The sequence below is a fragment of the Bombina bombina genome, chromosome 4, assembly GCF_027579735.1.
Source record: "Bombina bombina isolate aBomBom1 chromosome 4, aBomBom1.pri, whole genome shotgun sequence".
Lineage (NCBI taxonomy): Eukaryota > Metazoa > Chordata > Amphibia > Anura > Bombinatoridae > Bombina > Bombina bombina.
Genome location: NC_069502.1, coordinates 1,128,034,224 through 1,128,061,884, shown reverse-complemented (window position 1 = coordinate 1,128,061,884; position 27,661 = coordinate 1,128,034,224). Strand labels below are relative to the sequence as shown.

Below are 27,661 nucleotides of genomic sequence, written 5' to 3'. Positions count from 1 at the left end.
GGTTTGAAAAAACGGATATTTCTGGTACTCAGTGTACCAGGAAGTTATTTTTAGTGCCTATCTGTGGCATAGGAGTAATTTGAGCTCGGCAGTTGCAGTCACATGACTGGCTTTACTCCATAACATTTCTAAGGAAAAAGTTGTTTTTCTCCATTTCTGGGTGATCCGGTCTTAATTGGTAGCACTAGATCTTTTTTTCTTAACTTTTTGCAAATAATTTTAGCTGGGGATCGATCCTAATTTGGGATAAAATTTAAAGTGTATTTTTTTCCTTGGCTTATTTTAATTAAATATTAAAATATTTTAAACTTAACTGTAAAATGTATTTACTGTTCCACAACATGTCTGATATGGAGCAAGAGCCAGCATGTTCTCATGAATTCATGCTTATTATGTTTAGATGCACAAATTGCAGCTCCTATGCAATTTTGTTCTTCATGTGTCAAGAAAACTTTGCAAGATAAAGGTAACATTTTTGAGCCTAATGTCTCTCAGGATGATGCTATCAAAATAATACCTCAGCTTTCTCCTGCTACATCCCAAGCCTCGATGACGTCACATGCAGTGCCCTGTGGTTCCTCTATAACTCCTAGTGAAGTTTATTTAAAAGCAGAAATTGCTGCCTAGGTATTTTCAGCGGTATCTGCGGCATTAGCTGCCATTCCCAGATTACAGAGAAAACGCAAGAGAAAATCTAGAAATTCAGAAAGTAAGGTGTCTGTCCTCAGTTCTGCTTCCGAAGTTGCCTTTTCTCATAAGTCTGATTAGAAAGGTACATCAGGACTTTCTGAGGGTGAAATCTCAGATTCGGACCGTATAATTCCTTCTTCTGAGACTGAGGTGGTATCCTTCAGATTTAAGCTTGAACACCTTTGTGTATTGTTAAAGGAGGTTTTAGCTACTTTAGATGACTCCGATACCCCTGTCGTTGTCACTTCTAAGAAATCTAGTAAACTTAATAGTTTCTTTGATGAACCTTTCACTTCAGAGGTTTTTCCTGTGCCGGACCATGCTAGGGAGATTATTTCACAGGAATGGGAGAAACCAGGGGTGTCTTTTTCCCTGTCTCGCATTTTTAAGAAAATGTTTCCTGTTGATGAAATTCAAGATAGGATTAAAGCTCTTAAGTTGGCCAATTGCTTTATTGCAGATGCCATATTACAGGTTGTTAGACTAGGAGCTAAATCTTCTAGTTTCACTGTCCTAGCCCGCAGGGCGTAATGGTTGAAATCCTGGTCTGCAGACATTTGTATAAAGTCAAGCTTCTGGCAATTCCTTACAAGGGCAAAACCTTGTTTGGACCCGGTTTGGTAGAAATTATATCTGATATTATGGGTGGAAAAGGGTCTTTTCTACCTCAAGATAAGAAGAATAGGCCTAAAGGATGTCAGAATAATTTTTGTTCCTTTCGTAACTTCAGAGGAAAGTCTTCCCCTTCTTCTTCCAAGCAGGAACAATCCAAGTCTTCTTGGAAACCCAATCAGTCTTGGAACAAGGGTAAACAATCAAAGAAACCCACAGCTGATTCCAAATCAGCATGAAGAGTTTGCCCCGATCCAGAATCGGATCAGGTGGGGAGCAGACTTTCTCAGTTCTCTCAAGCCTGGATACGAGATGTCCCAGATCCCTGGACTGTGGACATAGTATCCCAGGGTTACAAATTGGAATTCAAGACTTTTCCTCCCAGAGGCAGATTCCATCTCTCTCAAGATTATCTGCAGACCAGATAAAGAGAGAGGCGTTCTTGAAATGTATACAACATCTTTCCTCCCTGGGAGTGATAGTTCCAGTGCAGGAACAGGGTCTTGGGTTCTACTCCAACCTATTTGTGGTTCCCAAAAAAGAGGGAACTTTCCGTCCCATTCTAGACTTGAAGTATCTAAACAAGTTTATCAAAGTTCAATCCTTCAAGAAGACTATACACTCCATTCTTCCTTTAGTACAAGAGGGTCAGTTCATGACAACCATAGACCTAAAGGATGCATATCTTCATGTTCCTGATCCCAGGGACCATCACATATTCCTGAGATTTGCCTTTCTGGACAAACATTTCCATTTTGTGGCCCTTCCATTTGGTCTAGCCACAGCTCCCAGAATTTTTTTCAAAGGTTCTGGGGGCTCTTTTGGCAGTGATCCCTTCTCGTGGAATTGCTGTGGCACCCTACCTGGATGACATATTGGTTCAGGCACCATCTTTTTAATAAGCGAAATCTCACACAGAGATATTGTTGTCTTTTCTTCGTTCTCAAGGATGGAATGTGAAACTGGAAAAAAGCTCCCTTTACCCTGCTACAAGAGTAGTGTTCTTAGGGACCATAATAGATTATCTATTGATGAAGATGTTTCTAACAGAGATCAGGAAAAACTAAATAATTTTCTCTTGTCTCTCTCTTCGGGCTACTGCTTATCCTTCAGTGACTCAATGTATGGAGGTAATTGGTCTGATGGTGTAAGGATTTAAGTAATACCCAGTTCTATCTATTCACACTACTGTATCTTACCACTCAGTCTCACACCAAACCACGGGTACCTAGTTGTTATAAGTACCCTGTTATGCTCATAGATCTGAGGGTGACCTATTAAGGTCTGATAGGCACACAACTATATATATAGTTGATAGGAGTAAATTCACTTCTGTGATATAGACAGCAATAACCAGTGCAAACTGGTCTATAAATATTTATAAGTGGCAATACATATGGTAGAACAAGCAATAGGAGCTCATGGAGTAGCAGTGGTAAGATTCAGTTAATAGCAGGATTAGCAGTTAGTGCCAGAACAGCAAGAGTTAAGTTAGTATTGATTATGGCTGATGCTGCAGTGTGAGAATGGAACCGGACTTGGCAGTGCTTCTAAACATTTAGCAGCTGTATAACTATGCAGCTGTTGTTGTAGAATGAACACAGGCAGACATAGCACAAACAACAAACAGCCAATATATGAACACTGCTGAGTATATGTTTTGAGGACACAGTCACAGGATTACAACTGAGATAAGCAGGCTGGAGCAGAGTAACAGAATACAACTTCGATAAGAGAGAGATTTCTACGGTTCCGTATTAGTAGAGTCAATCAGGAGGTAAGTTGTATGCATGCAATTCAGTTTAACACGTTACCGGAGGATGTCCGTACTTCTGCCCAGGACTGAACTTGTCCACGTTGGAAGATCAGCTGTAGTAACGCTGAGGCTTCGGCCTGTAGTGACGTCACACGCTGCAGTCTGAAACGAGCTGTGGAGTAGTTAGCCTGTTAGAGGGAGAGCAATCAATTGAAGATCCTGTATACACAAGGATTGACAAGGACGATAACAGAGAATGCTTAGAGTTCAGCAAATAAGTAGCATTAGAATGTTAAGAGATTCAGAGCTAAATCCCCAAGACATCAAATTATCTAGCACAGGTGAAATGGGGAGAGCTGCTTAAGTAGGTAGTGTGGTCATGTGACGGTCAGAATTTAAAGGAACAGGAATAAGGTCATGACAGATGGTGGCTTCCAGGGATATCATTCTTTTGCTCGTTTCCATTTGAGAGCTCTCCAGTTGTGCATGCTCAGATAATGGAATGGTGACCATGCAAACCTATCTCAGAGAATAGAGTTAGATCAGTCGTCAAGGGACTCTCTCCTGTGGTGGATTTCTCTGGAACATCTGTCTCAGGGCACATGACCTTCCTGGGTGATCGACCATGGACGCCAGGCTGCTGGGCTGGGAAGCAGTCTGGAACTCGTTAAAAGCTCAGGGCCTTTGGACTCGGGAGGAGTCTGCTCTTCCCATCAACATCTTGGAGTTGAGGGCAATATACAATGCTTTATTGGCTTGGCCTCAGTTGTCCTCAGCCCAGTTTATCAGGTTCCAGTCAGACAACATAATCTATGTGGCTTACATCAATCACCAGGGAGGAACTCTGAGTTCCTTAGCCATGAAGGAGGTTACTCGGATTCTTCAGTGGGCATAGACCCACAATTGCTGTCTATCTGCCATCCACATTCCAGGAGTAGACAACTGGGAAGTGGATTTTATGAGCTGACAGACTTTTCAGCCCGGGGAGTGGGAACTGCATCCAGAGGTGTTTTCCAGCTTAGTTCTCAAATGGGGTGTGCCAGAGTTAGTGGATACCCCAATAGACTATATCTTTAGTGTTGGGGTATCCATAAAGTGAGAGGTCACTGGAGAGAGGGAAATATTGAAAAAACCCTACTTTTAAAAAAAGCAGAACTTATTTTCAAGTTTGACACCTTATTTCCTAGAGGTCTAAATTCAGAATTAGACCTCTCACTTTTTTGTTTGAATAATATCACACATATCACAATTTTCTTATTATTCTAAATTTATATTATAGTTCCACATAGAAAAACAATATATTGTTTTTTGCCTTAACATACAGTAAATTAAATATATATAGTTTTGACACAGAATATTTTTTATATTTATCTTAACACTTTCATCCATAGATTAATTTGAAGAATTATATCTCTGAGCAAATATTCCAACTGAGAAACAGGTAATATACTGTCATGAATTTTATAAAAAATATCTCATAATTAATAGTTATAAGACTTAAGAATAGTAGAATGTCTTCAAGATTTGATGGGCTTATGAAAAAGTGTTTTAATATGTTTAATGTATACCATCTATAAATAAAATGTTTTCTAAGAACAGCACCACCATATTAATGTCCAAATCGGATCTATTTATACCACCTTATAAACTTCCAATAAGTCAATACCACCTTAATGAGAATCTTTGGGAGCAACCAATTATGTCTCTACCAATAATAAATGGAGACACTAGTTATAAGGAAGTTTGTTGAATGCCACTAACATCTTGATAAAGCCCTGAGAAGGGAGAAATGTGTTGTGTGTGTGGCATTGACACTGTGTTACCAACACATCATTTGCGTTTATTGCTTTTATTGCAATCCACTAACTTTGAATCTAACCCGGGTTAAATTAACCTTTATCTTTTCAATACAAACAATCCAATTTGAGCTGGAATTTGAACGTCTACAAAACATCAGAAAGAACCTCCCTGCGTGCAGAGCACTACCGGCAAGTAGCAAAAATCGACTGACATCGCTAAAGAGTGAATAACTTCCTTGACGTCAGACGCCATCGGTCACGTGGATGGATTCACTGAGACAGGTATCCTGTGAAAGAACAGCAGTATTCCAATATATGGATGGGTAATGTACTGACTAACTTGTTCTGACAACAAAAAACTATACAGGTACCTTCTACTTATTGTATATTATACAAACTGTGTCCTTGAAGTGAGATTAATATCGCTATAAGAGGTATCTACATAACGGCTCTATTACATGATCACAACGTGATCTAGCTGAGAAATCAGACCGACTGGAGTGGGATTTGGCTAACGGCTAAAAAAACGTCAATATTGGTGGTATACATTGGAGACAGTTTTTTATACAAAGACACAAGAGATTTTGCTACTAGTGACTAATAAAATAACATTGTTCTATATTGGAAAGACTTCCTCAAAGAGATACAAAGATATCCAATTCTAACAGTGAAATCTTTTTTTAAAATATTTTCTATTTTTATTTTTTAGGTCTTGTTGGTATTCTAAAATTGCTAGATTGTAACACTTAGCATATACTGTGTATGGTTAATTAACACTTTCTACCACAAAGTACAGCCACACACTAATTATTTGGTTTTAATTTTTTCCTATTAATATAGGTCAACCTATGTTTAAGGGAGAGGTCTCATTTTTTTATACTCATTGAAAGTTTTTTTTATAATAGAAGTATTTTTATATTTAGAAAGTGTTGATATCTTTAGCCATAGGCACCCTCTCTATAGATTGATTTTTATGTGCATACTAGAAAGATTTACCATAAGATATGGCATAAATATCTTTATTGGTGTGAATCTAAGGGCTACTCTTGGAGTAGAATTAGAATTCCTAGAATTTTATCTTTTCTTCAGGAAGGCCTGGAGAAGGGATTGTCAGTCAGTACCCTGAAGGGTCAGATTTCTGCTTTATTTGTTTTACTACATAAATGTTTGGCGAATGTGCCAGATGTGCAATCTTTTTGTCAGGCCTTGGTCAAAATCAAGCATGTCTTTAAGTCTGTTGCTCCTCCTTGGAGCCTTAAACCTTGTTCTTAAAGTTTTACAGCTGGCTCCATTTGAGCCGTTGCATTGCATAGACATTAAGTTATTATCTTGGAAGGTTTTGTTTCTTGTTACTATCTCTTCTGCTTGAAGAGTGTCGGAACTCTCAGCTCTGCAATGTAATTCCCCTTATCTCATTTTTCATGCGGCTAAGGCGGTTCTTCGTACTAAGTTAGGTTTCCTTCCTAAGGTTGTTTTTAATAGAAATATCAATCTGGAAATTGTTGTTCCCTCTCTGTGCCCTAATCCTTCTTCTTCCAAAGAACGCTTGTTACACAATTTGGATATTGTACGTGCTCTTAAATTCTACTTACAGGTGACTAAGGATTTTCACCAGTCCTCTGCCCTCTTTGTCTGTTTCTCTGGGAAGCGTAAAGGTCAGAAAGTTACTGCTAATACTCTTTCTTTTTGGTTACAAAGTATAATTCGTTTGGCTTATGAGACTGCTGGACAGCAGCCTCCTGATAGAATTATGGATCATTCCACAAGAGCTGTTAATTCTTCTTGGGCTTTCAAAACTGAAGCTTATGTGGAACAAATTTGCGATGCTGCAATTTGGTCTTCTCTACACACTTTTTCCAAATTTGATACTTTTGCCTCGGCTGATGCTTCTTTTGGGAGAAACGTTCTTCAAGCGGTGGTGCCTTCTGTTTAGTACTGCCTGTCTTGTCCCTCCCTATTTATCTGTGTCCTCTAGCTTGGGTATTGGTTCCCAACAGTAATTACTCAAGCCATGGACTCACCATATCTTAGGAAAGAAAAACAAAATTTATGCTTACCTGATAAATGTATTTATTTCCGGATATGATGAGTCCACGGCCCCGCCCTTTATTTTAAGACAGTTGTTATTTTGACTATAACCTCAGGAACCTCTACATCTTGTGTTACTCCTTTTTCTCCATTTCCCTTTGGTCGAATGACTAGGGGTTGTGGGTAAAGGAGTGATACTTAGCAGTTTAACTGTGGTGCTCTTTGCCTCCTCCTGCTGGCCAGGAGAGAAATTCCCAAGCTGTGGACTCACTATATCCGGAAAGAAAGAAATTTATCAGGTAAACATAAATTTAGTTTTTCTTGACAAAACTATTAAGCAGGTTAGGAAAAGGCATTTAAAATTCAACTAATAGAGCAGTTTTGGATTTGTACTTGCTCCTAATGCTCATTGACTTGTAAGAACAGCTGCCTATACCAGTGGCGAGGGACATACTCTGGGCAGGAACATTAAATAAGTAATAAATCCATTTGAAATGTCTTTTCATATGAAACAAAAAAAAAAAATATTTAAAAATATTTAAATGTATGTACTTTAAGCTGTAGGTTACTGGACAAAATATTAAAATACACAGGGCCAGATTACAAGGAGATTGCTAATTAATGCTCGAATTATGAGTTGAAAGTAAACTGTTTTTTCTTACGCTCTAATCCGACGAGCTTAAAAAGAAAAGAAAAATAAATTAATACCCCCCTCTCGCACATACCCAATCGCATATTCTCATATACCCTAACCCAATGTTCTTCACATGCAAGAATATGTTCTATTTATTTATAAATACATATTTCTACATATATCTTATGGTATTTTTGTACAATATAAATATATATATATATATATAAATCAATGTAAATATGCTAATATTTACATTGATTTAATTTTGAGACATGGAGGATTTTAATTTCAGTTTTTTATCTCCCCCCATAATTTTAATGCATTTTGGTTTAACCATGAAAATAGCTTTACCAATGCAGCAACCAGAAATCTATCTCCTACTGATGAGTTCCAAAAAAGAACGAAACAGGCTGTCTAGTGAGTGATTTATAGTTTGCTGCAATAATCCTGTTAAAAGGATCGCTGTGTTAAAACAGTATTTCTTTCATGTAATTGGCAAGAGTCCATGAGCTAGTGATGTATGGGATATACAATCCTACCAGGAGGGGCAAAGTTTCCCAAACCTCAAAATGCCTATAAATGCACCCCCCACCACACCCACAATTCAATTTTACAAACTTTGCCTCCTATAGAGGTGGTGAAGTAAGTTTGTGCTAAGATTTCTATGTTGATATGCGCTTCTCAGCATTGTTGAAGCCCAATTCCTCTCAGAGTACAGCGACGTGAAGGGAGTATCACTTATTAAATATGATGATTGCCCTAACGGGGGTCTATTTCATAGGTTCTCTGTTATCGGTCGTAGAGATTCATCTCCTACCTCCCTTTTCAGATCGATGATATACTCTCAATTTACCATTACCTCTACTGATAACTGTTTCAGTACTGGCTTGGCTATCTGCTATATGTGGATGGGTGTCTTTTGGTAAGTATGTTTTTTGTTACTTAAGGCACCCCAGCTATGGTTTGGCACTTTATGCATTTATATAAAGTTCTAAATATATGTATTGTACTTATATTTGCCATGCGTCAGGATCATGTATTTCCTTCTGCAGACTGTCAGTTTCATATTTGGGGAAAATAAAAATTTTAAGAAATTTTTTTCTTACCTGGGGTTTAGTCTTTTTTTTCTAAATTGACTACTTTTTTCTTGCAAATTGCGGGCGGTATTAGGCCTGCTGGTGCGCCAAATGCTAGACTTTATTGCGTCATTTTTTGCGCAAGAATTTTTTGCCATGAAAAAAATGTCTGTGACGCAACTTCGCCGAAGCCTTACACACGGTTGCGTCATTAGTGAAGCGAGTGTGTCATTTCCGGTTATTGTTGGCGCCAAAAAAATTTCAGTTACGTTGTGTGTCATACTTGGCGTCAAACTTTTTCATTATTTTAATACCCCATTGATGTTTGCCTCTTGTCTTTTTCTCTATCAGAGGGCTATGCTATTTGCATTTTTTTCCCATTCCTCAAACTGTCATATAAGGAAATTGATAATTTTGCTTTATATGTTGTTTTTTTCTTTTACATTTTGCAAGATGTCTCAATCTGATCCTGCCTCAGAAGTATCTGCTGGAACTTTGCTGCCTGACATCGGTTCTACCAAAGCTAAGTGCATTTGTTGTAAGATTGTGGAATGTCATTTGTAATAGTTGACATGATAAACTTTTACATGCAGATAGTGTGTCCATCAGTAATAGTACATTGCCAGTTGCAGTTCCTTCAACTTCTAATGCACATGATATACCTATGAATTTTAAAGAATTTGTTACTGTTTCTATTCAGAAGGCTTTGTCTGCATTTCCTCCTTGTAATAAACGTAAAAGGTCTTTTAAAACTTCTCATTCAGTTGATGAAATTTCAAATGACCAACAACATAATAATTTATCCTACTCTGATGAGGATCTATCTGATACAGAAGATCCTTCCTCAGACATTGACACTGACAAATCTACTTATTTATTTAAAATAGAGTATATGCGTTCTTTATTAAAAGAAGTGTTAATTACTTTGGATACTGAGGTAACCAGTCCTCTTGACATTAAGTCTAATAAACGTTTAAATGTGGTTTTTAAACCTCCTGTGGTTTCTCCAGGGGTTTTTCCTATTCCTGAGGCTATTTCTGATATGATTTCTAAGGAATGGAATAAGCCAGGTACTTCTTTTATTCCTTCTTCAAGGTTTAAAAAATTGTATCCTTTACCAGAAAATTCTATAGAGTTTTGGGAAAAAATCCCCAAAGTTGATGGGGCTATTTCTACTCTTGCTAAACGTGCCACTATTCCTATGGAAGATAGTACTTCCTTTAAGGATCCTTTAGATAGGAAGCTTGAATCTTATCCAAGAAAAGCCTATTTATATTCAGGTCATCTTCTCAGACCTGCAATTTCTTTGGCTGATGTTGCGGCTGCATCAACTTTCTGGTTGGAGAATTTAGCGCAACAAGAATTGGATTCTGATGTATCTAGCATTATTCACTTACTGCAATATGCTAATCATTTTATTTGTGATGCCATTTTTGATATTATCAAAATTTATGTTAGATCCATGTCTTAAGCTATTTTAGCTAGAAGAGCTTTATGGCTTAAATCTTGGAATGCTGATATGACATCTAAGTCTAGATTACTATCTCTTCTTTCCAAGGTAATAATTTATTTGGATCTCAGCTGGATTCTATTATTTCAACTGTTACTGGGGGAAAGGGAGTTTTTCTGCCTCAGGATAAAAAACCTAAGGGTAAATCTAAGGCTTCTAATCGTTTTCGTTCCTTTCATCAGAATAAGGAACAAAAATCTAATCCTTCCCCCAAGGAATCTGTTTCCAATTGGAAGCCTTCCTCAAATTGGAATAAATCCAAGCCATTTAAGAAACCAAAGTCAGCCCCTAAATCTGCATGAAGGTGCGGCCCTTATTCCAGCTCAGCTGATGGGGGCAGATTAAGGTTTTTCAAGGATTTTTGGATAAATTCTGTCCAAAATCAATGGATTCAGAGTACATATGTGCATGATCGAAAAATTCGTTTTGGTTCAATTTGGATTTTTTCTAATTTCATTTTGGATCGATTCGAATTCGGAAAAATTCGAATGAATTTGTTTTGGATTCGTTTCGGATTCATTCGGATTCGATAAAATTCGGCTGGATTCGGTTCGGTTCGGAAATTCAGAATTTCGGTATGTGTTAGGTGGGATATGCTGTGTATTAGACTAGTATTATGTACTGTATATTAGGTGTAACCCATAGCAGAGTGATATAACCTAATATACTGTACAATACTAGTGTAATCCATGGCCATCCGAATTTACCGAATAAATCCGAACTAATTCGGATTTATTCTGTAAATTCTGCAGTATTTTAATTCGGAAATTCGAATCGATCCGAATCTCCGAATTTTCCGAATTTCCGAATCGATCCAAAACAAATCGCACATGTCTAATTCAGAGCATTGTCTCTCAAGGGTATCGAATAGGATTCAGAGTAAGACCTCCTGTGAGAAGTTTTTTTTTCTCACGTATCCCAGCAAATCAAGTTAAAGCTCAGGTTTTCCTGAAGGGTGTTTCAGACCTGGAGTCCTCAGGGGTAATCATGCCAGTTCCTTTTCAGGAACAAGGTCTGGGGTTTTATTCAAATCTATTCATTGTCCCAAAGAAGGAAAATTCATTCAGGCCAGTTCTGGATCTGAAAAATTTGAAACGTTATGTAAGAATACCAACTTTCAAGATGGTGACTATAAGGACTATTCTGCCTTTTGTTCAGCAAGGACATTATATGTCTACAAAAGATTTGCAGGATGCATACCTTCATATTCCAATTCATCCAGAACATTATCAGTTCCTGAGATTCTCTTTTCTAGACAAGCATTACCAATTTGTTGCTCTTCCATTTGGCCTAGCAACAGCTCCAAGAATCTTTTCAAAGATTCTATGTGCCCTACTCTCTGTAATCAGAGAACAGGGTATTGCGGTGTTTCCTTATTTGGACAATACCTTGGTACTAGCTCAGTCTTTACGTTCTGCAGAATGTCACACGAATCAACTAGTGTTGTTTCTTCGAAAACATGGTTGGAGGATCAATTTACCAAAAAGTTCTTTGATTCCTCAGACAATGGTCACCTTTTTAGGTTTCCAGATAGATTCAGTGTCCATGACTCTGTCTCTAACAGAAAACAGACGCTTGAAATTGGTTGCAGCTTGTCGGCACCTTCAGTCTCAGTCATTCCCTTCAGTGGCTATGTGCATGGAAGTTTTAAGCCTCATGACTGCAGCATCGGACACGATTCCTTTTGCTTGTTTTCACATGAGACCTCTCCAGCTTTGTATGCTAAATCAATGGTGCAGGGATTATACAAAGATATCACAATTAATATCCTTAAATCCCAATGTACGACGCTCTCTGATGTGGTGGTTAAATCACCAACGTTTAGTTCAAGGGCCTTCTTTTGTTCGACCAACCTGGACTGTGATAACCACAGATGCAAGTCTTACAGGTTGGGGAGCTGTTTGGGGATCTCTGACTGCTCAAGGGGTTTGGAAATCTCAAGAGGCAAGATAACCAATCAATATTTTAGAACTCCGTGCAATTTTCAGAGCTCTTCAGTTTTGGCCTCTGTTGAAGAGAGAACCGTTCATTTGCTTCCAGACAGACAATATCACAACTGTGGCATATGTCAATCATCAAGGCGGGACTCACAGTCCTCAAGCCATGAAAGAATTATCTCATATACTTGCTTGGGTGGAATCCAGCTCCTGTCTAATCTCTGCGGTGCATATCCCAGGTGTAGACAATTGTGAAGCGGATTATCTCAGTCATCAGACTTTACATCCAGGAGAGTGGTCTCTCCATCCAGATGTGTTTTCTCAGATTGTTCAGATGTGGGGCCTTCCAGAGATAGATCTGATGGCCTCTCACCTAAACAAGAAACTTCCCAGATACCTGTCCAGGTCCAGGGATGTTCAGGCGGAAGCAGTGGATGCGCTAACCATTCAATGGAATTATCATCCTGCTTACATCTTCCCGCCTCTAGGTCTTCTTCGAAGAGTGATTTCCAAAATCATCATGGAACAATCGTTTGTGTTGCTGGTGGCTCCAGCATGGCCACACAGGTTTTGGTATGCGGATCTTGTTCGGATGTCCAGTTGCAAACCTTGGCCACTTCCGTTAAGGCCAGACCTACTGTCTCAAGGTCCATTTTTCCATCAGGATCTCAAATCATTAAATTTAAAGGTATGGAAATTGGACGCTTAGTACTAAGTCATAGAGGTTTTTCTGACTCAGTGATTAATACTATGTTACAAGCTCGTAAATCTGTTTCCAGGAAGATTTACTATCGAGTTTGGAAGACTTACATTTCATGGTGTTCTTCTCATAAATTTTCTTGGCATTCTTTTAGAATTCCTAGAATTTTACAGTTTCTTCAGGATGGTTTGGATAAAGGTTTGTCTGCAAGTTCATTGAAGGGACAAATCTCTGCTCTTTCAGTTTTATTCCACAGAAAGATTGCTAAACTTCCTGATATTCACTGTTTTGTACAGGCTTTATTTCAAATTAAGCCTGTAATTAAATCAATTTCTCCTCCTTGGAGTCTCTATTTGGTTTTGAAGGCGTTACAGGCTCCTCCATTTGAGCCTATGCATTCTTTGGACATTAAACTACTTTCTTGGAAAGTGTTGTTCCTTTTGGCTATTTCTTCTGCTAGAAGAGTTTCTGAGCTATCTGCTCTTTCTAGTGAATCTCCTTTTCTGATTTTTCATCAGGATAAGGCGGTTTTGTGGACTTCTTTTCAATTTTTACCTAAGGTTGTGAATTCTAACAACATTAGTAGAGAAATTGTTGTCCCTTCCTTGTGTCCTAATCCAAAGAATTCTTTGGAAAGATCCTTACATTCTTTGGATGTGGTAAGAGCTTTGAAATATTATGTTGAAGCTACTAAATATTTCAGAAAGACTTCTAGTGTATTCATTTTATTTTCTGGTCCTAGGAAAGGTTAGAAAGCTTCTGCTATTTCCTTGGCTTCTTGGTTAAAGCTTTTGATTCGTCAAGCTTATTTGGAGTCGGGTAAGATCCCGCCTCAGAGAATTACAGCTCATTCTACTAGGTCAGTCTCCACTTCATGGGCTTTTAAGAATGAAGCTTCTGTTGATCAGATTTGCAAAGCAGCAACTTGGTCTTCTTTGCATACATTTACTAAATTCTACCGTTTTGATGTATTTGCTTCTTCAGAAGCAGTTTTTGGTAGAAAAGTTCTTCAGGCAGCTGTTTCAGTTTGATTCTTCTGCTGATGTTTTAAGTTTTTCTTATCACTAAAGAATAAACTTATACTTTGGGTTGTGGATTATTTTTTCAGCGGAAAATGGCTGTATTTTATTTTTTATCCCTCCCTCTCTAGTGACTCTTGAGTGGAGTATTTGATATCCCATACGTCACTAGCTCATGGACTCTTGCCAATTACATGAAAGAAAACATAATTTATGTAAGAACTTACCTGATAAATTCATTTCTTTCATATTGGCAAGAGTCCATGATGCCTACCCTTTTTATGGTGGTTATGATTTTTTTGTATAAAGCACAATTATTTCCAAATTCCTTTGTTGATGCTTTTTACTCCTTTCTTTATCACCCAACTACTTGGCTATTCGTTAAAATGAATTGTGGGTGTGGTGAGGGGTGTATTTATAGTCATTTTGAGGTTTGGGAAACTTTGCCCCTCTTGGTAGGATTGTATATCCCATATGTCACTAGCTCATGGACTCTTGCCAATATGAAAGAAATGAATTTATCAGGTAAATTCTTACAAAAATTATGTTTTTGAAGCAAAAAAACTGAGAATTTGCATATCTAATTTGCATATCTTACCCAGAATTCTCTTGTGCATTGGTAACATGGTATATGAGGTATTTCTGTGAAAAAACAAGCGGGGAATCTTGCCTAGATGTGCTAATTTCCTATGCAAATACTTACATTGATTTAATTTTGAGACATGGAGGATTTTAATTTCAGTTTTTTATCTCCCCCCATAATTTTAATGAATTTATATATATATATAAACATATATATATACTGTATGTGTATATATATATATATATATATATATATATATATATATATATATATGATTATATATAGGTATAGCTATATATATATATATATATATATATATGAATATCTATTTATAAATATATATGATTTATTCTACTATGTACACAACATTGGAATGCTATATATTTATATATATATATATATATATATATATATATATATATATATATATATATAGTAGATACACAGTTAAACCTTTATTAAAAATGAATATGGTGTAAATTAGTTTTTTCATGTTTTATCTACTTAACTGCAAATGGCTTCAATGCACTTCTAAATATCTCTATATATCTATACATATGTATTTATGAGTTTATATGTGTATATATGTCTGTAAATACATATATACACATATAAATACATAAATATCTATATATGTATACATATGTATTTATGAGTTTATATGTGTATATATGTCTGTAAATACATATATACACATATAAATACATATACATACATATACATATATATATATATATATATATAAATAAATACACACATACATATTAATCTTTAAATATGTATATGTGTGTATCTCGATGTTAAAGCCCTTTGCAGCACCTGAGATCTCATATATTTGAGCCCTTATAACTTTTGTGTGCAATATTTTTTTTAAAATAATTTTTATTAGATAGTTTTATTATAGGTTTAACTATACTTTGTAATGTATTTTTGATGTGTTTTGTGACACTTTTTAGTTTTACAAAACAGTTAACCAGAGCTCTGAAGTCGCTGTAATCATTCTCGATTGATCACGTTCACATTCAACTTGTAATACCAGCGGTAAGCACGTTAAGAGCAAACCCCCGCGATAAGCCCCTTATCACTCACGCACAAACATTTGCACTCCACTTGTAATCTTTCCCACAGTGGGCAAGTTTATATAGTTGCCTATAAAGAATTATAAGCGCTAATTTTTTCTTTCTAAAGCTTGACGTCTATACATAGTACCTTTTTTCTTACTTCCTAAATATCATCCTTGATTTATTATTATCATCTCTCATTAAAATCAATGAGAACCAATAAACAATAATTGTTTTACCACTGCTGAGCATTACCCAAAACTTTACAGTGTTTAAGGAAAATAATTATTTATTTATGTGTAAAATTGACCATCCTGATAATTGTTAAACATTCTAAATGCCATTTGTATATAGGCATGATGGGTATATTGGGCATGTTCGTTAATTATTATTATTTTTTTAACTTTTAATATTTAAAAAAAATTACTTTTTCATTTATTAGAAAAACTATCAGCTAGATTATGAGTTTTTGTCAGTAATGGTGTGCAGTGCTAATGCACAGTTTTCCCTCACCACAGACAACGCTGGTATTACGGGTCTTTAGAAACCAGGCGTTAGCCGCAAAAAAGTGAGCGTAGAGCAGAATTTAGCTCCACATCTCACCTCAATACCAGCGCTGCTTACGGTAGCGGTAAGCTGGCAAAACGTGCTCATGCACGATTTCCCCATAGGGATCAATGGGACAGAGCCGGCTGAAAAAAACCTAACACCTGCAAAAAAGTAGTGTTCAGCTTCTAACGCAGTCCCATTGATTCCTATGGGGAAACACATTTTATGTCTACACCTAACACCCTAACATGAACCCCGAGTCTAAACACCCCTAATCTTACACTTATTAACCCCTAATCCGCTGCCCCCAACATCGCCGCCACCTGCTTTATATTATTAACCCATAATCTGCCGCTCCGGACAGTGCCGCCACCTACATTATACTTATGAACCCTAATCTGCTGCCCCCAACATCGCCGAACCCTACATTATATTTATTAACCCCTAATCTGCCGCCCCCAATGTCGCCAACACCTACCTACAATTATTAAACCCTAATCTGCCGCCCCCAACGTCACTGCCACTATAATAAAGTTATTAACCCCTAAAGTCTAACCCTAACCCTAACACCCCCTAACTTAAATATAATTTAAATACATCTAAATAAATATTCCTATCTTTAAATAAATTATTTGTTTTTTAAACTAAATACTTACCTATAAAATAAACCCTAAGATAGCTACAATATAACTAATAGTTACATTGTATCTAGCTTAGGGTTTATTTTTATTTTACAGGCAAGTTTGTATTTATTTTAACTAGGTACAATAGTTATTAAATAGTTATTAACTATTTAATAACTTCCTAGTTAAAATAAATTCAAATATACCTGTAAAATAAAACCTAACCTAAGTTACAATTACACCTAACACTACACTAAAATTAAATAAATTACCTAAATTAACTACAATTAATTACAATTAAATTAAATAAACTAAAGTACGAAAAAAAAAAAGTTTTTTAAACTAATTACACCTAATCTAAATTACAAATAGCCCTTAGGGCTTTTTGCGGGGCATTGCCCAAAGTAATCAGCTCTTTTACCTGTAAAAAAAAAAATACAATACTCCCCCCAACATTACAACCCACCACCCACACACCCAACCCTACTCTAAAACCCACCCAATCCCCCCTTAATAAAACCTAACACTACCCCCTTGAAGATCACCCTACCTTGAGACGTCTTCACCCAACCGGGCAGAAGTGGTCCTCCAGACGGTCCGAAGTCTTCATCCTATCCGGGCAGAAGAGGTCCTCCAGACGGCCAGAAGTCTTCATCCAGGCGGCATCTTCTATCTTCATTCATCCGGCGCGGAGCGGGTCCATCTTCAAGACATCCGACGTGGAGCATCCTCTTCGTTCGATGGCGACTGGAACAATGACGAGTCCTTTAAATGACGTCATCCAAGATGGCGTCCTTTCAATTCCGATTGGCTGATAGAATTCTATCAGCCAATTGGAATTAAGGTAGAAAAAATCCTATTGGCTGATCCAATCGGATTGAGCTTGCATTCTATTGGCTGATTGGAACAGCCAATAGAATGCGAGCTCAATCCTATTGGCTGATTGGATCAGCCAATAGGATTTTTTCTACCTTAATTCCAATTGGCTGATAGAATTCTATCAGCCAATTGGAATTGAAAGGACGCCATCTTGGATGACGTCATTTAAAGGACCCGTCATTGTTCCAGTCGCGGTTGAACGAAAGAGGATGCTCCGCGTCGGATGTCTTGAAGATGGACCCGCTCCGGATGGATGAAGATAGAAGATGCCGCCTGGATGAAGACTTCTGGCCGTCTGGAGGACCACTTCTGCCCGGGTTGGGTGAAGACGTCTCAAGGCAGGGTGATCTTCAAGGGGGTAGTGTTAGGTTTTATTAAGGGGGGATTGGGTGGGTTTTAGAGTAGGGTTGGGTGTGTGGGTGGTGGGTTGTAATGTTGGGGGGGGTATTGTATTTTTTTTTACAGGTAAAAGAGCTGATTAATCTTTTAAGGGCTATTTGTAATTTAGTATAGGGTAGGGATTTGTTTTATTTTTTTTTATTTTTTTATTTTATTAAGGGGATTAGATTAGGTGTAATTAGTTTAAACAAATTGTAATTATTTTATTATTTTCTGTAATTTAGTGTTTGTTTTTTTAGTTATTTGGTTTATTTAATTTAATTGTAAATAATTGTAGTTAATTTAGTTAATTTATTTAATTATAGTGTAGTGTTAGGTGTAATTGTAGCTTAGGTTATTTTACAGGTAAATTTGTATTTATTTTAACTAGGAAGTTATTAAATAGTTAATAACTATTTAATAACTATTGTACCTAGTTAAAATAAATACAAACTTGCCTGTAAAATAAAAATAAACCCTAAGCTAGCTACAATGTAACTATTAGTTATATTGTAGCTAGCTTAGGGTTTATTTTATAGGTAAGTATTTAGTTTAAAAAATGAATAATTTATTTAATGATAGGAATATTTATTTAGATGTATTTAAATTATGTTTAAGTTAGGGGGGTTAGGGTTAGACTTAGATTTAGGAGTTAATAACTTTATTATAGTGGCGGCGACGTTGGCGGCAGATTAGGGGTTAATAAATGTAGGTAGGTGTCAGCGATGTTAGGGATGGCAGATTAGGGGATAATAAAATGTAACTGGTGTTTGCGAGGCGGGAGTGCGGAGGTTTAGGGGTTAATATATTTATTAAAGTGGCGGCGATGTCCTGTCGGCAGATTGTTGTTAAAAAGTGTTTGCAATGTGGGGGGGGGGGGGGCTCGGTTTATGGGTTAATAGGTAGTTTATTGGTGTTAGTGTACTTTTTAGCACTTTAGTTAAGAGTTTTATGTTACGGCGTTAGCCCATAAAACTCTTAACTACTGACTTTTAAATGCGGTAGGAGTCTTGACAGGAGAGGCTGTACCGCTCACTTTTTCCAAGACTCGTAATACCGGCTTTAGGAAAGTCCCATTGAAAAGATAGGATACGCAATTGACGTAAGTGGATTTGCGGTATGCTCGAGTCATGGAAAAAAAGTGAGCGGTACACCTGTACCTGCAAGACTCGTAATACCAGTTAAAAAGCAGCGTTGGGACCTCTCAACGCTGCTTTTTAAGGCTAACGCAAGACTCGTAATCTAGGCGAAAGTTTTATGAAATTTTCATCCAAAATCAAGAAGAACCATATGGAAAATTATTTCTAAAATAAGAAACAACTGATATCAATTTCTATAACAGGATTTTTACAGTTCTCATACTGTAAATTGTGAGAGCACTAATATATAAGGTTTAAAATATTTGTGAAAACTTTCATACCTTACTGTACTGAACAAGGTTTGTCTTTGGCGAATATTATTCCTAATTCTGTAAGAAGATAAAATGATGTTTTAAATATTGTAAATCATAATTTTGTGACATTTGTCTTTTTCAAAAGCCAATGCAAAAGATCACCAACAAACAAGAATGTAAAACAGTTAAATCCTGATCATTACAGCATAATATTTGATAGAATATCTATGTAAAAAGACAAAGTACTGTAAATTACAACCATAGAATTATGGGTATGAAATAACAAAAAATTATATTTTTAGAATAGGGTTGTTTAATGCAATTTTAAGACCATTATTTTTCGTTATTTTACATTAGTGGTTGCTAGATATCATGAATTTGTCTATTAAATACATATTAAAAACATATGTACATTTCTGTAATGACCTGGTAACAAATAATTAAAAAAATATGTAATACACATGTAAATTGATTATTGACAACTATGAAAATGCGGCCAAATTTTGTTTACATACAATACCACATCATGCTCTTAGGCATTTGGTTATATAATTCTGATAGGAGAGATATCTAATAATACGGACAGTTGACAGTATGTACTTTTAAATTCCATATGATTAATTTACACTGTATGTTTATTTTGGGGAACAAGTAAAACTACAAATACTTCTACATTCACCTTATTTTATCCCAATTCCTTGATCCTAAAATCTGCTTCTCGTACATCTGTAATTCCCAGATCAGCAATACCTGAAAAATGAGAATCAAAGCCAACATGTTTAACATGGTGTATATTAGACACATGCTTAATATTCTGTAAAGCTGATGTGCTGGCTGGAAAAGCTCATACAGTTTAATTCCAATGATTCCTTTAAACCATTGGTTTTACAGATTTATTGAATTAGTATTTCATCAGCCAGCTGTGTTTATACATTCCTTCACTTCTGTGATGAACATTAAATAATTGTTGGCAGTGTTACACAAAAAAGCTTTATTTTTTCTGCAATGCAATATACTTTCTCCTTGACTTTCCTAATGAAATGTTGCTCAATTTTATAAACCTTCACATAATATTTTAGTTTACCTATAATATATTACGGTAAGCAGGAGCCTATTGGTAAAGCAAATTATGACTCACTCGTAATCCAAGTGTCCGTATGGCTATTGACCTTGGCATATAAAATAAAGTCTTCCTTTTTACTTAGCCTTGCAAAATAAAATCCCTGTATGATATGTTATTGCTTAGATAATAAATGTGTTTATGGTAATTAATCAAATTGTTTAGTATTATTATTTGATTATTTATATAAAAAAAACTGACTTTTTTAGTATTTTTCTCACAGTGTAACTGAAAAATACGCCTTAGGCGTTAAAGATCAAAAGTCAAGTGCTACAGCGCATTATACAAATTAGTGAAAGGTTAAAGGCTACTGAGTGCAGTTTCATAAGATTGTCTACCTCTGCTTTTGCAGCTCATTCATGCTGAAGTGATGCACTATGGGAATTACGAGCAAACTCTGCTCTGCAACATCTGCTCTCCCTAAGTGAGTTAGAGCACGTCAGACATCTTTATGTCAGAATATTGCAGTGATGGATGCAGTCTTCAGAAAATGCTGCATAAAAATCTGGTATGCCGTTCTGGCCATTAAGTGAAATTACTATTTAAATTAATGGCGCTGTCACAGTTTATCTGTGCAAAGAATGAACGCTGATTAGGGTATTAAGTAATTAGCAATTTATCACACTGGAACAAGGTTGATAATAATTAAAGAAGTAATGGTTTACCAAAGAAACTAGAAAGGGAGTCACTTCTTGTTATGTGACGGAATTCTTGGCTGAAACATCTAATTCTGTCAAAGATGGGATTTTATGTGAAAGACTGAGTTTTTTTTTTTCTTAAGCTACAACAGTTCATTATCAAAATTTGAGTTTGCCTGTCAGAAATCCCTCAGAGCTATCAGACTAGTGTTTATGAGTTTTCGAATTAGGTCACTGTTTGCATATGATTTATTGTTTGAAATATGCCATTGGTATAATGAAATTTAGGAGCACCAGAATCATACACCGAGGTTAGTTGTCAGAATTGCTCCCTGTCTGAAGACATTTGAGAATAACATTTGATTTGGGGAAAATACATATTTATTAAAGCAACTAATACTATGTAGACACTTTTTTTGTATGTTTAGATAATCTACAGATATAGTAGAATGACTCAACTAGTGTAATTCCTATACATTTGGAATCAATCTAGAAATTGTATTTAGTTTAATCATATATTGTTAGGCTTTATATGTGTACCATTTTATCTAATGATGCTAATTATTGTATCTAATGATGTCAGTTATTATTTTTATTAGACATATACAAAGATACAAAAAAAATAATTCAGACACATTGGTCATCACGAAAACAAAAATACAGTTGTTTTGACCAAGATTAGTTCATGAGGTCTTTTAGTTCTACTAAACTGTAACAACATAATTATTTACTTAACAGAAATGTGTAACCCCTTCTTTCCTATGAAGAAGATCTTCAGGCAGGTAGAGCATCAGCTTGAGAGCAGTTTAAACTTTGAGTTAACATAGTGGCTAGTGATATGGCTACAAGGCAAGCTGTTTTTTAACTGGGTCAAGCATTGTCAAGAAGTGAAGCTTACTTACTTGGATTGCTATTGAATGGTGTAAAATGGTAAATTTGTCTCGCCTTTAGTCTGATACTTCTAACCATGTGAATGAATCATCTAAAGTTTTGTGGTGCATGCTTTTGTGTATTCATTATTATGATTATTATTTTGATTAGTAGTAGTATGATTATGCAACTTTTCAAAAAGCAAAATAAATTATATATTGCATATGAAAAAACGTTATGAACACATTAGGCAAGATTACAAGTGGTGTGCTATTTACAAGGCCAGAAGTAATCTTTATGTGCGCATGGGTTAGCACATGTATTATACACGTTGAAAGTAAAATTTTTGCTTACAAACTAACCCAACGTGTGCTAACTTCAGGACCTCAGATATAGCGATGATGCTAACCCCCCCCCCCCCCATAGACTTCAATATAGAGCAAATAAGAAAAAAACTTTCACTTATCACTTGCGCGATAACCCTACAGGGGTTAATAATATTTCACATTCCAATAATCTCCACATACAGGAAAATTATTGAGATATATATATATATATATATATATATATATATATATATATATATATATATATATATATATATACCTATAGATATACTGTATGTTTTTATATATATATATATATATATATATTACATTATCAGATAGATATATATATATATATATATATTTTATAATAAAAATATTTTTTTCAATAATTATTAAAAAGTATTATATATACTGTTATATATGTGTGTGTATATATATATATATATATATATATATATATATATATATATATATATATTCCCCTATTAATTATTTAGACTTTTTAGTACATCTTAAAGAATATTTAATAATTATTATTAATATTTATTTAATATTTATATTTTCAATGACAAGCCTTCAGATAATTTTTCATGTGAACTAACTGACATTGTGTTAGACCTAAAGCACAAAACCTGAAGTGCATTATGCATATTTTAAATTTCTATGCGTAATATACATATTTTACATTTGTATGTTCTTCACATAGAAAAAATAATAATATATATATGTGATAATGTTATTGTAAATATATATCTGTACCTATATATCTAAAAGGAATGGAAATATAGGTATAGATATACATGTAGAAAAGTCTTTATCCAAACTGCTTGGGTCCAATAAAGATTTGGATTTCGGAATAGTTTGGATTTTTGCATCGGTAAAATGGTACAGAGGGGATGGAATCAAGTGTAAACAACAATATCTTATGTAATTTATGTAATATTTACATGTTTTAATACAGCTTATAGTTTAATATAGTTTTGAATACTTTTGTATGCAAAGTACCATCAGAAAGATAGTACAGTACTGTAATCAGTAAGGTAATAGTTGTTGTTTTAAATAAATATTAACTATTATTTCCATTTTAGAACACAAATAAAGAAACTAAAGGCACAGGTAGCGAAGATTGTGACTTACATAAAGGGGAAAACAGTCATTTTTTATCATTTTTTAAAAATATTAAAGGGACATAATACACTCATTTATTCTTTGCATAATTGTTTTGTAGATTATCTATTTATATAGCCCATAAAGTTGCTTTTTAAAAAAAATGTATTTTTTTGCTTATTTTTAAATAACATTGCTCTGATTTTCAGACTTCTAACCAAGCCCCAAAGATTTATGAGAATACCGTCAGATACCTACTCCAGGTTGATCCTGTTTGTGTAAAGGGTCTTTGCATATGCAAAAGAAAGGGGAGGGGGGGAGTGTCTTATTTCCCACTTGCAGTGGGCTTTCCAATGGCAACAAGACATATACGTGTACCACAAATAAACAGCTTGCTTCCAGTAGTGCACTGCTGCTCCTGAATCTACCTAGGTATGTTTTCAACAAAGGATACTAAAAGAACAAATCAAATTCAATAATTGGTGTAAATTGGAAAATTGTTTAAATTTGCAAGCTCTATCTGAATAGTGTTTAATGTATACTTTACTAAATTTTAAACATATAATATAGCATGCATATATAGAAAATAAACAAGGAGAGCAATAATTAATTATATCTACTGTACAATTACTTTGTGAATAACAGGTTGTAAAATGGGTTTATAGAATTTAGTTAGAATGGGATTTGTACAACAAATAAGCATTCTTTATTGCCCATAATTAACTTGATTATCCACTTAGTCAGTTTGTGTTGTACTGGAGTACTTGAGTACTTGTGACTATGTATCACAGATTGTATAAATAGGCACATTAAATATATGTGTGGGACCGCACTACACTACAGAGCAGAATATTCCAGGAGGAGCAGCGGAAAAAGAAAGAAAGTAAAATGTTATATTTCTATAAGATACAGTATAAGTTGATAATGCAGTTTTGTTCTCTACTCCATTCAGCATACACAGCTAACTTTACAACATAGTTAAAGGGACAGTTCACTGTAAAATTATAATTTTTTTCCTGAATGTGTTCCCCATGACTTGTTATCTCAGCTGCACGATATAAAATGTATGAGAAATTGTTCATTTATGCTTCTTTTTGGTAAATATATAACTAGATTTGCTCTTTGAAACCACAAGCTCGGCTTGCTGAGAGATTAGATCTCATTATCTTATCACTCAAATGCTTCCCTCTCTTCTATATGTCTCTGTACAATACTTAGAAAGAAAAATTGAAAATGAACATTTTAGAGCTTTATCTCTTCCACCTCCCACTGTGAGTGTAATTTTGTCTGCTGGCTGTGTTTACTCAATAGCTTATACTTAGTATTGAAAGTATAGAAACTTTTAGTATAGTTAGGGATACCACAGGCCAAATCAGCTATCTCAAATGCCAATATAAAGGCTAAGGAACTTTTTGTAAACAATAATACACTCCACCAAGTTAAATGGATCATCTGGAACAAATTACAAGACAGAACATTTTTGGGTAAACTGTCCCTTTAAAGTGAAAGTCAATCCTAGCGTTTGTGAAACGCTAGGATTGACCACTGAAACAAATAAATGGGACTTTCATTCATGAAGTATAACATACTTCATGCAAAAAGCTCCTTTATTTGTCTCAAGCGTTGCATTCTGAGCTGCTCAGGCAGCCCACGGCAGAACGCTGTTTTGCTAAGAGGTGACGTTTCCACCTCTTAGCAAATAGCGTGCGGGAAATCCGACTCCCAAGGGCTCCAAGCCGGATTTACTGCACGGGTATTGGCTAAGAGGTGAAAACGTCACCTCTCAAGCAAAATAGATTTCTGCCGTGGACTGCCTGAGCAGCTCAGAATGGCAACGCTTCAAACAAATAAAGGAGCTTTCTGCATGAAGTATGTTATACTTCATGAGTCTTCTTTATTTGATTCAATGGTCAATCCTAACGTTTCACAAATACTAGGATTGATTTTCACTTTAATTTACCATCACTTTAATTAAATAAGTCACATAGCTCATATGGCTAAGTTTGCAATAGATCTAAAGGGGTAGATTTATCATGGTGCGGACGGACATGATCCGCTGTAGCGATCATGTCCGCCGCACATCGATAAATGCCGACAGCATACGCTGTCACCATTTTTCATTGCACAAGCTTGCAGATTTGCAGCTAATCAGCCGCTAGCAGGGGGTGTCAATTAACCCCATCGTATACGATCAGGCGGATTGATGACCGCCACCTCAAAGGAGGCGGACAAGTTAAGGAGCAATGGTCTTAAGACCGCTGCTTTTTAACTCCTGTTTCCGGAGAGCCTGAAGGCTCGTGCGGAAACAGAGGCATTAGGGCTGATACAGAGATTGTTAAATCAGACCCAAAGGGGCATATTTATCAAGCTCCGTATGGAGCTTGATGCCCCTTGTTTCTCCTCAAGGCTAAAGATCGCTGCTCCATAACTTGTCCACCTGCTCTGAGGCCGCGGACAGAAATCAACCTTATCGAATACACTAGCGGCCGATTGGCTGCGAATCTGCAGGGGGCGGTATTGCACCAGCAGTTCACAAGAACTGCTGGTGCAATGATAAATGCTGACAGCGTATGCTGTCTGCATTTATCGATGTGCAGCGGCCATGATACGCTACTTTGTATCATGTCCGATTGCACATTGATAAATATGCCCCAGAGTCAAGGCTTTTAAATATTTAATATTTTTGATGTTGCTAGGCAGTAGAAAAAATAGCTAAATGTATTTTTGGTCCATGCTCTAATGTTGCTTTAACACATAACTAATAATGTAAATGTTATATAAGTCAGCAGTTATGTTCAATTCAATGTAGAGAAGAAACAAGGGGCGCCTCATAGTGTAATCAGGTTTCCAGACAATAAACAGTGTATAGATAACAAATGCGCAAACATTTGGATGTTGCACCTAAATGAAAAGGTGCTAGCAGGGTAGTCTGACACTTGCAGTTGATATATGCCTGATGAAACGGCCCCTGTGTGACAGAGAAATGCGTTGCATTAAAAGTTTTAATCTTTCATTCTGAATTGGATATTTGTTCATCCCATCTAACCAAAATTTGAACAGCACGATATAACCATCTTTGAGTTCATTCACAGCTTTGCAGAGCCCGTATTGCACCTTGTTGTGCGATCGCCTTCAGTGGAAGCTGCACATACATTTGGTCTGCATACCAGATAGAGGAGGTCGAGACCTCTAATGGGCGCTATGAACACATGATACCAGTGAGCTGACCACTGCAAGTATCAGCCTGCCCTGCTAGCACCTGTCTCATTTAGGTGCAACATCCAATTGTTTGTGCATTTTTATCTATACACTGTTTATTGTTTGAAAGCATGATTGCACTATGAGGCGCCCCTTATTTCTTCTCTACATTTTTTAGATTGACTTCTACACCTGTGGTCTAAACGCTGCCTCTGTTTTTACTTGAACTTTTAGTCAAAAGACTTTTGGACAACTAGTGTTTTCACACAGGACTATTTTCATTTTTCTTTCTTCATTTTATAGATTGTATATTGTATATTTACATATTTATTTACTATATACATAACTCAGTTGATGATACGATAAAATAGAATTATTATTGGGTTATTACAATCTATAATATTGATATTACACGGTCTGTACGCCCCACTCCAAGGTATCCTTCTTGTAAACATATGTTCAATTCAAGTTTATTAATTCAGAAGTTATGCTTAACTATAAAATTTATATAATTATATATATTTTTATAAAAAGTACATCAACAGACTAAATAAAATATATTTTTTTTGTTTTGCAGGAAGGGTCTGCTGTGGCAGCGAGTATGTGAATATTTCAGAATATACTTGCTGTTTGGGTTCCAATGGAAACTTTAAAGTACATCTGAAACAACACAACAACGAACAATTCAAATGCTGTAGCACTTTTCTCATCCCAGTAAAAGAAGAATGCTGTAACAGTGTTGGATATAATCCAACAACTCATATATGTTCAGACAAAATAACAGCAGAAATCTATACCAAGGTAAGGGAATAATACATTTGAATAACCAAACATCCAAAATTTTCTATAAAAGCTTGAAAGAATTTTAATTACATTTCACCATCAACAGAAATAAATAATTAATAATTAAGTTATAAGAAAGCATCAATAAAAACCATGGGCTAGATTACGATTTACTGTATGAACTTTTGAAACTATATTTGATAATAAAATTTGTTATTTGTTAAAGGTAAAAACAAATGTCAAATATTCAGCAAGCATTCAACATTTCCTTGGTACCAATACATGTGTCAAGGGCCGTATTTTGGCCTAGGCAAACAAGGCACTTACCTAGGGCAGCAGATTTGGGGGGGCAGCACTTTTTAAGTCCCACTACACACACACTCACTACA

At 35.7% G+C, this 27,661-nt stretch overlaps 1 protein-coding gene across 1 annotated transcript in view; it reads left to right on the top strand.

Moving 5' to 3' along the window:
- USH2A (usherin) overlaps positions 1-27,661 on the top strand; it is a 2,188,359-nt gene that overhangs the window by 1,570,026 nt on the left and 590,672 nt on the right. The window contains exon 59 of the mRNA XM_053712759.1: positions 27,067-27,290. Within this exon, the coding sequence (XP_053568734.1) occupies positions 27,067-27,290 (224 nt within the window). The remainder of the gene's footprint in view (positions 1-27,066; positions 27,291-27,661) is intronic.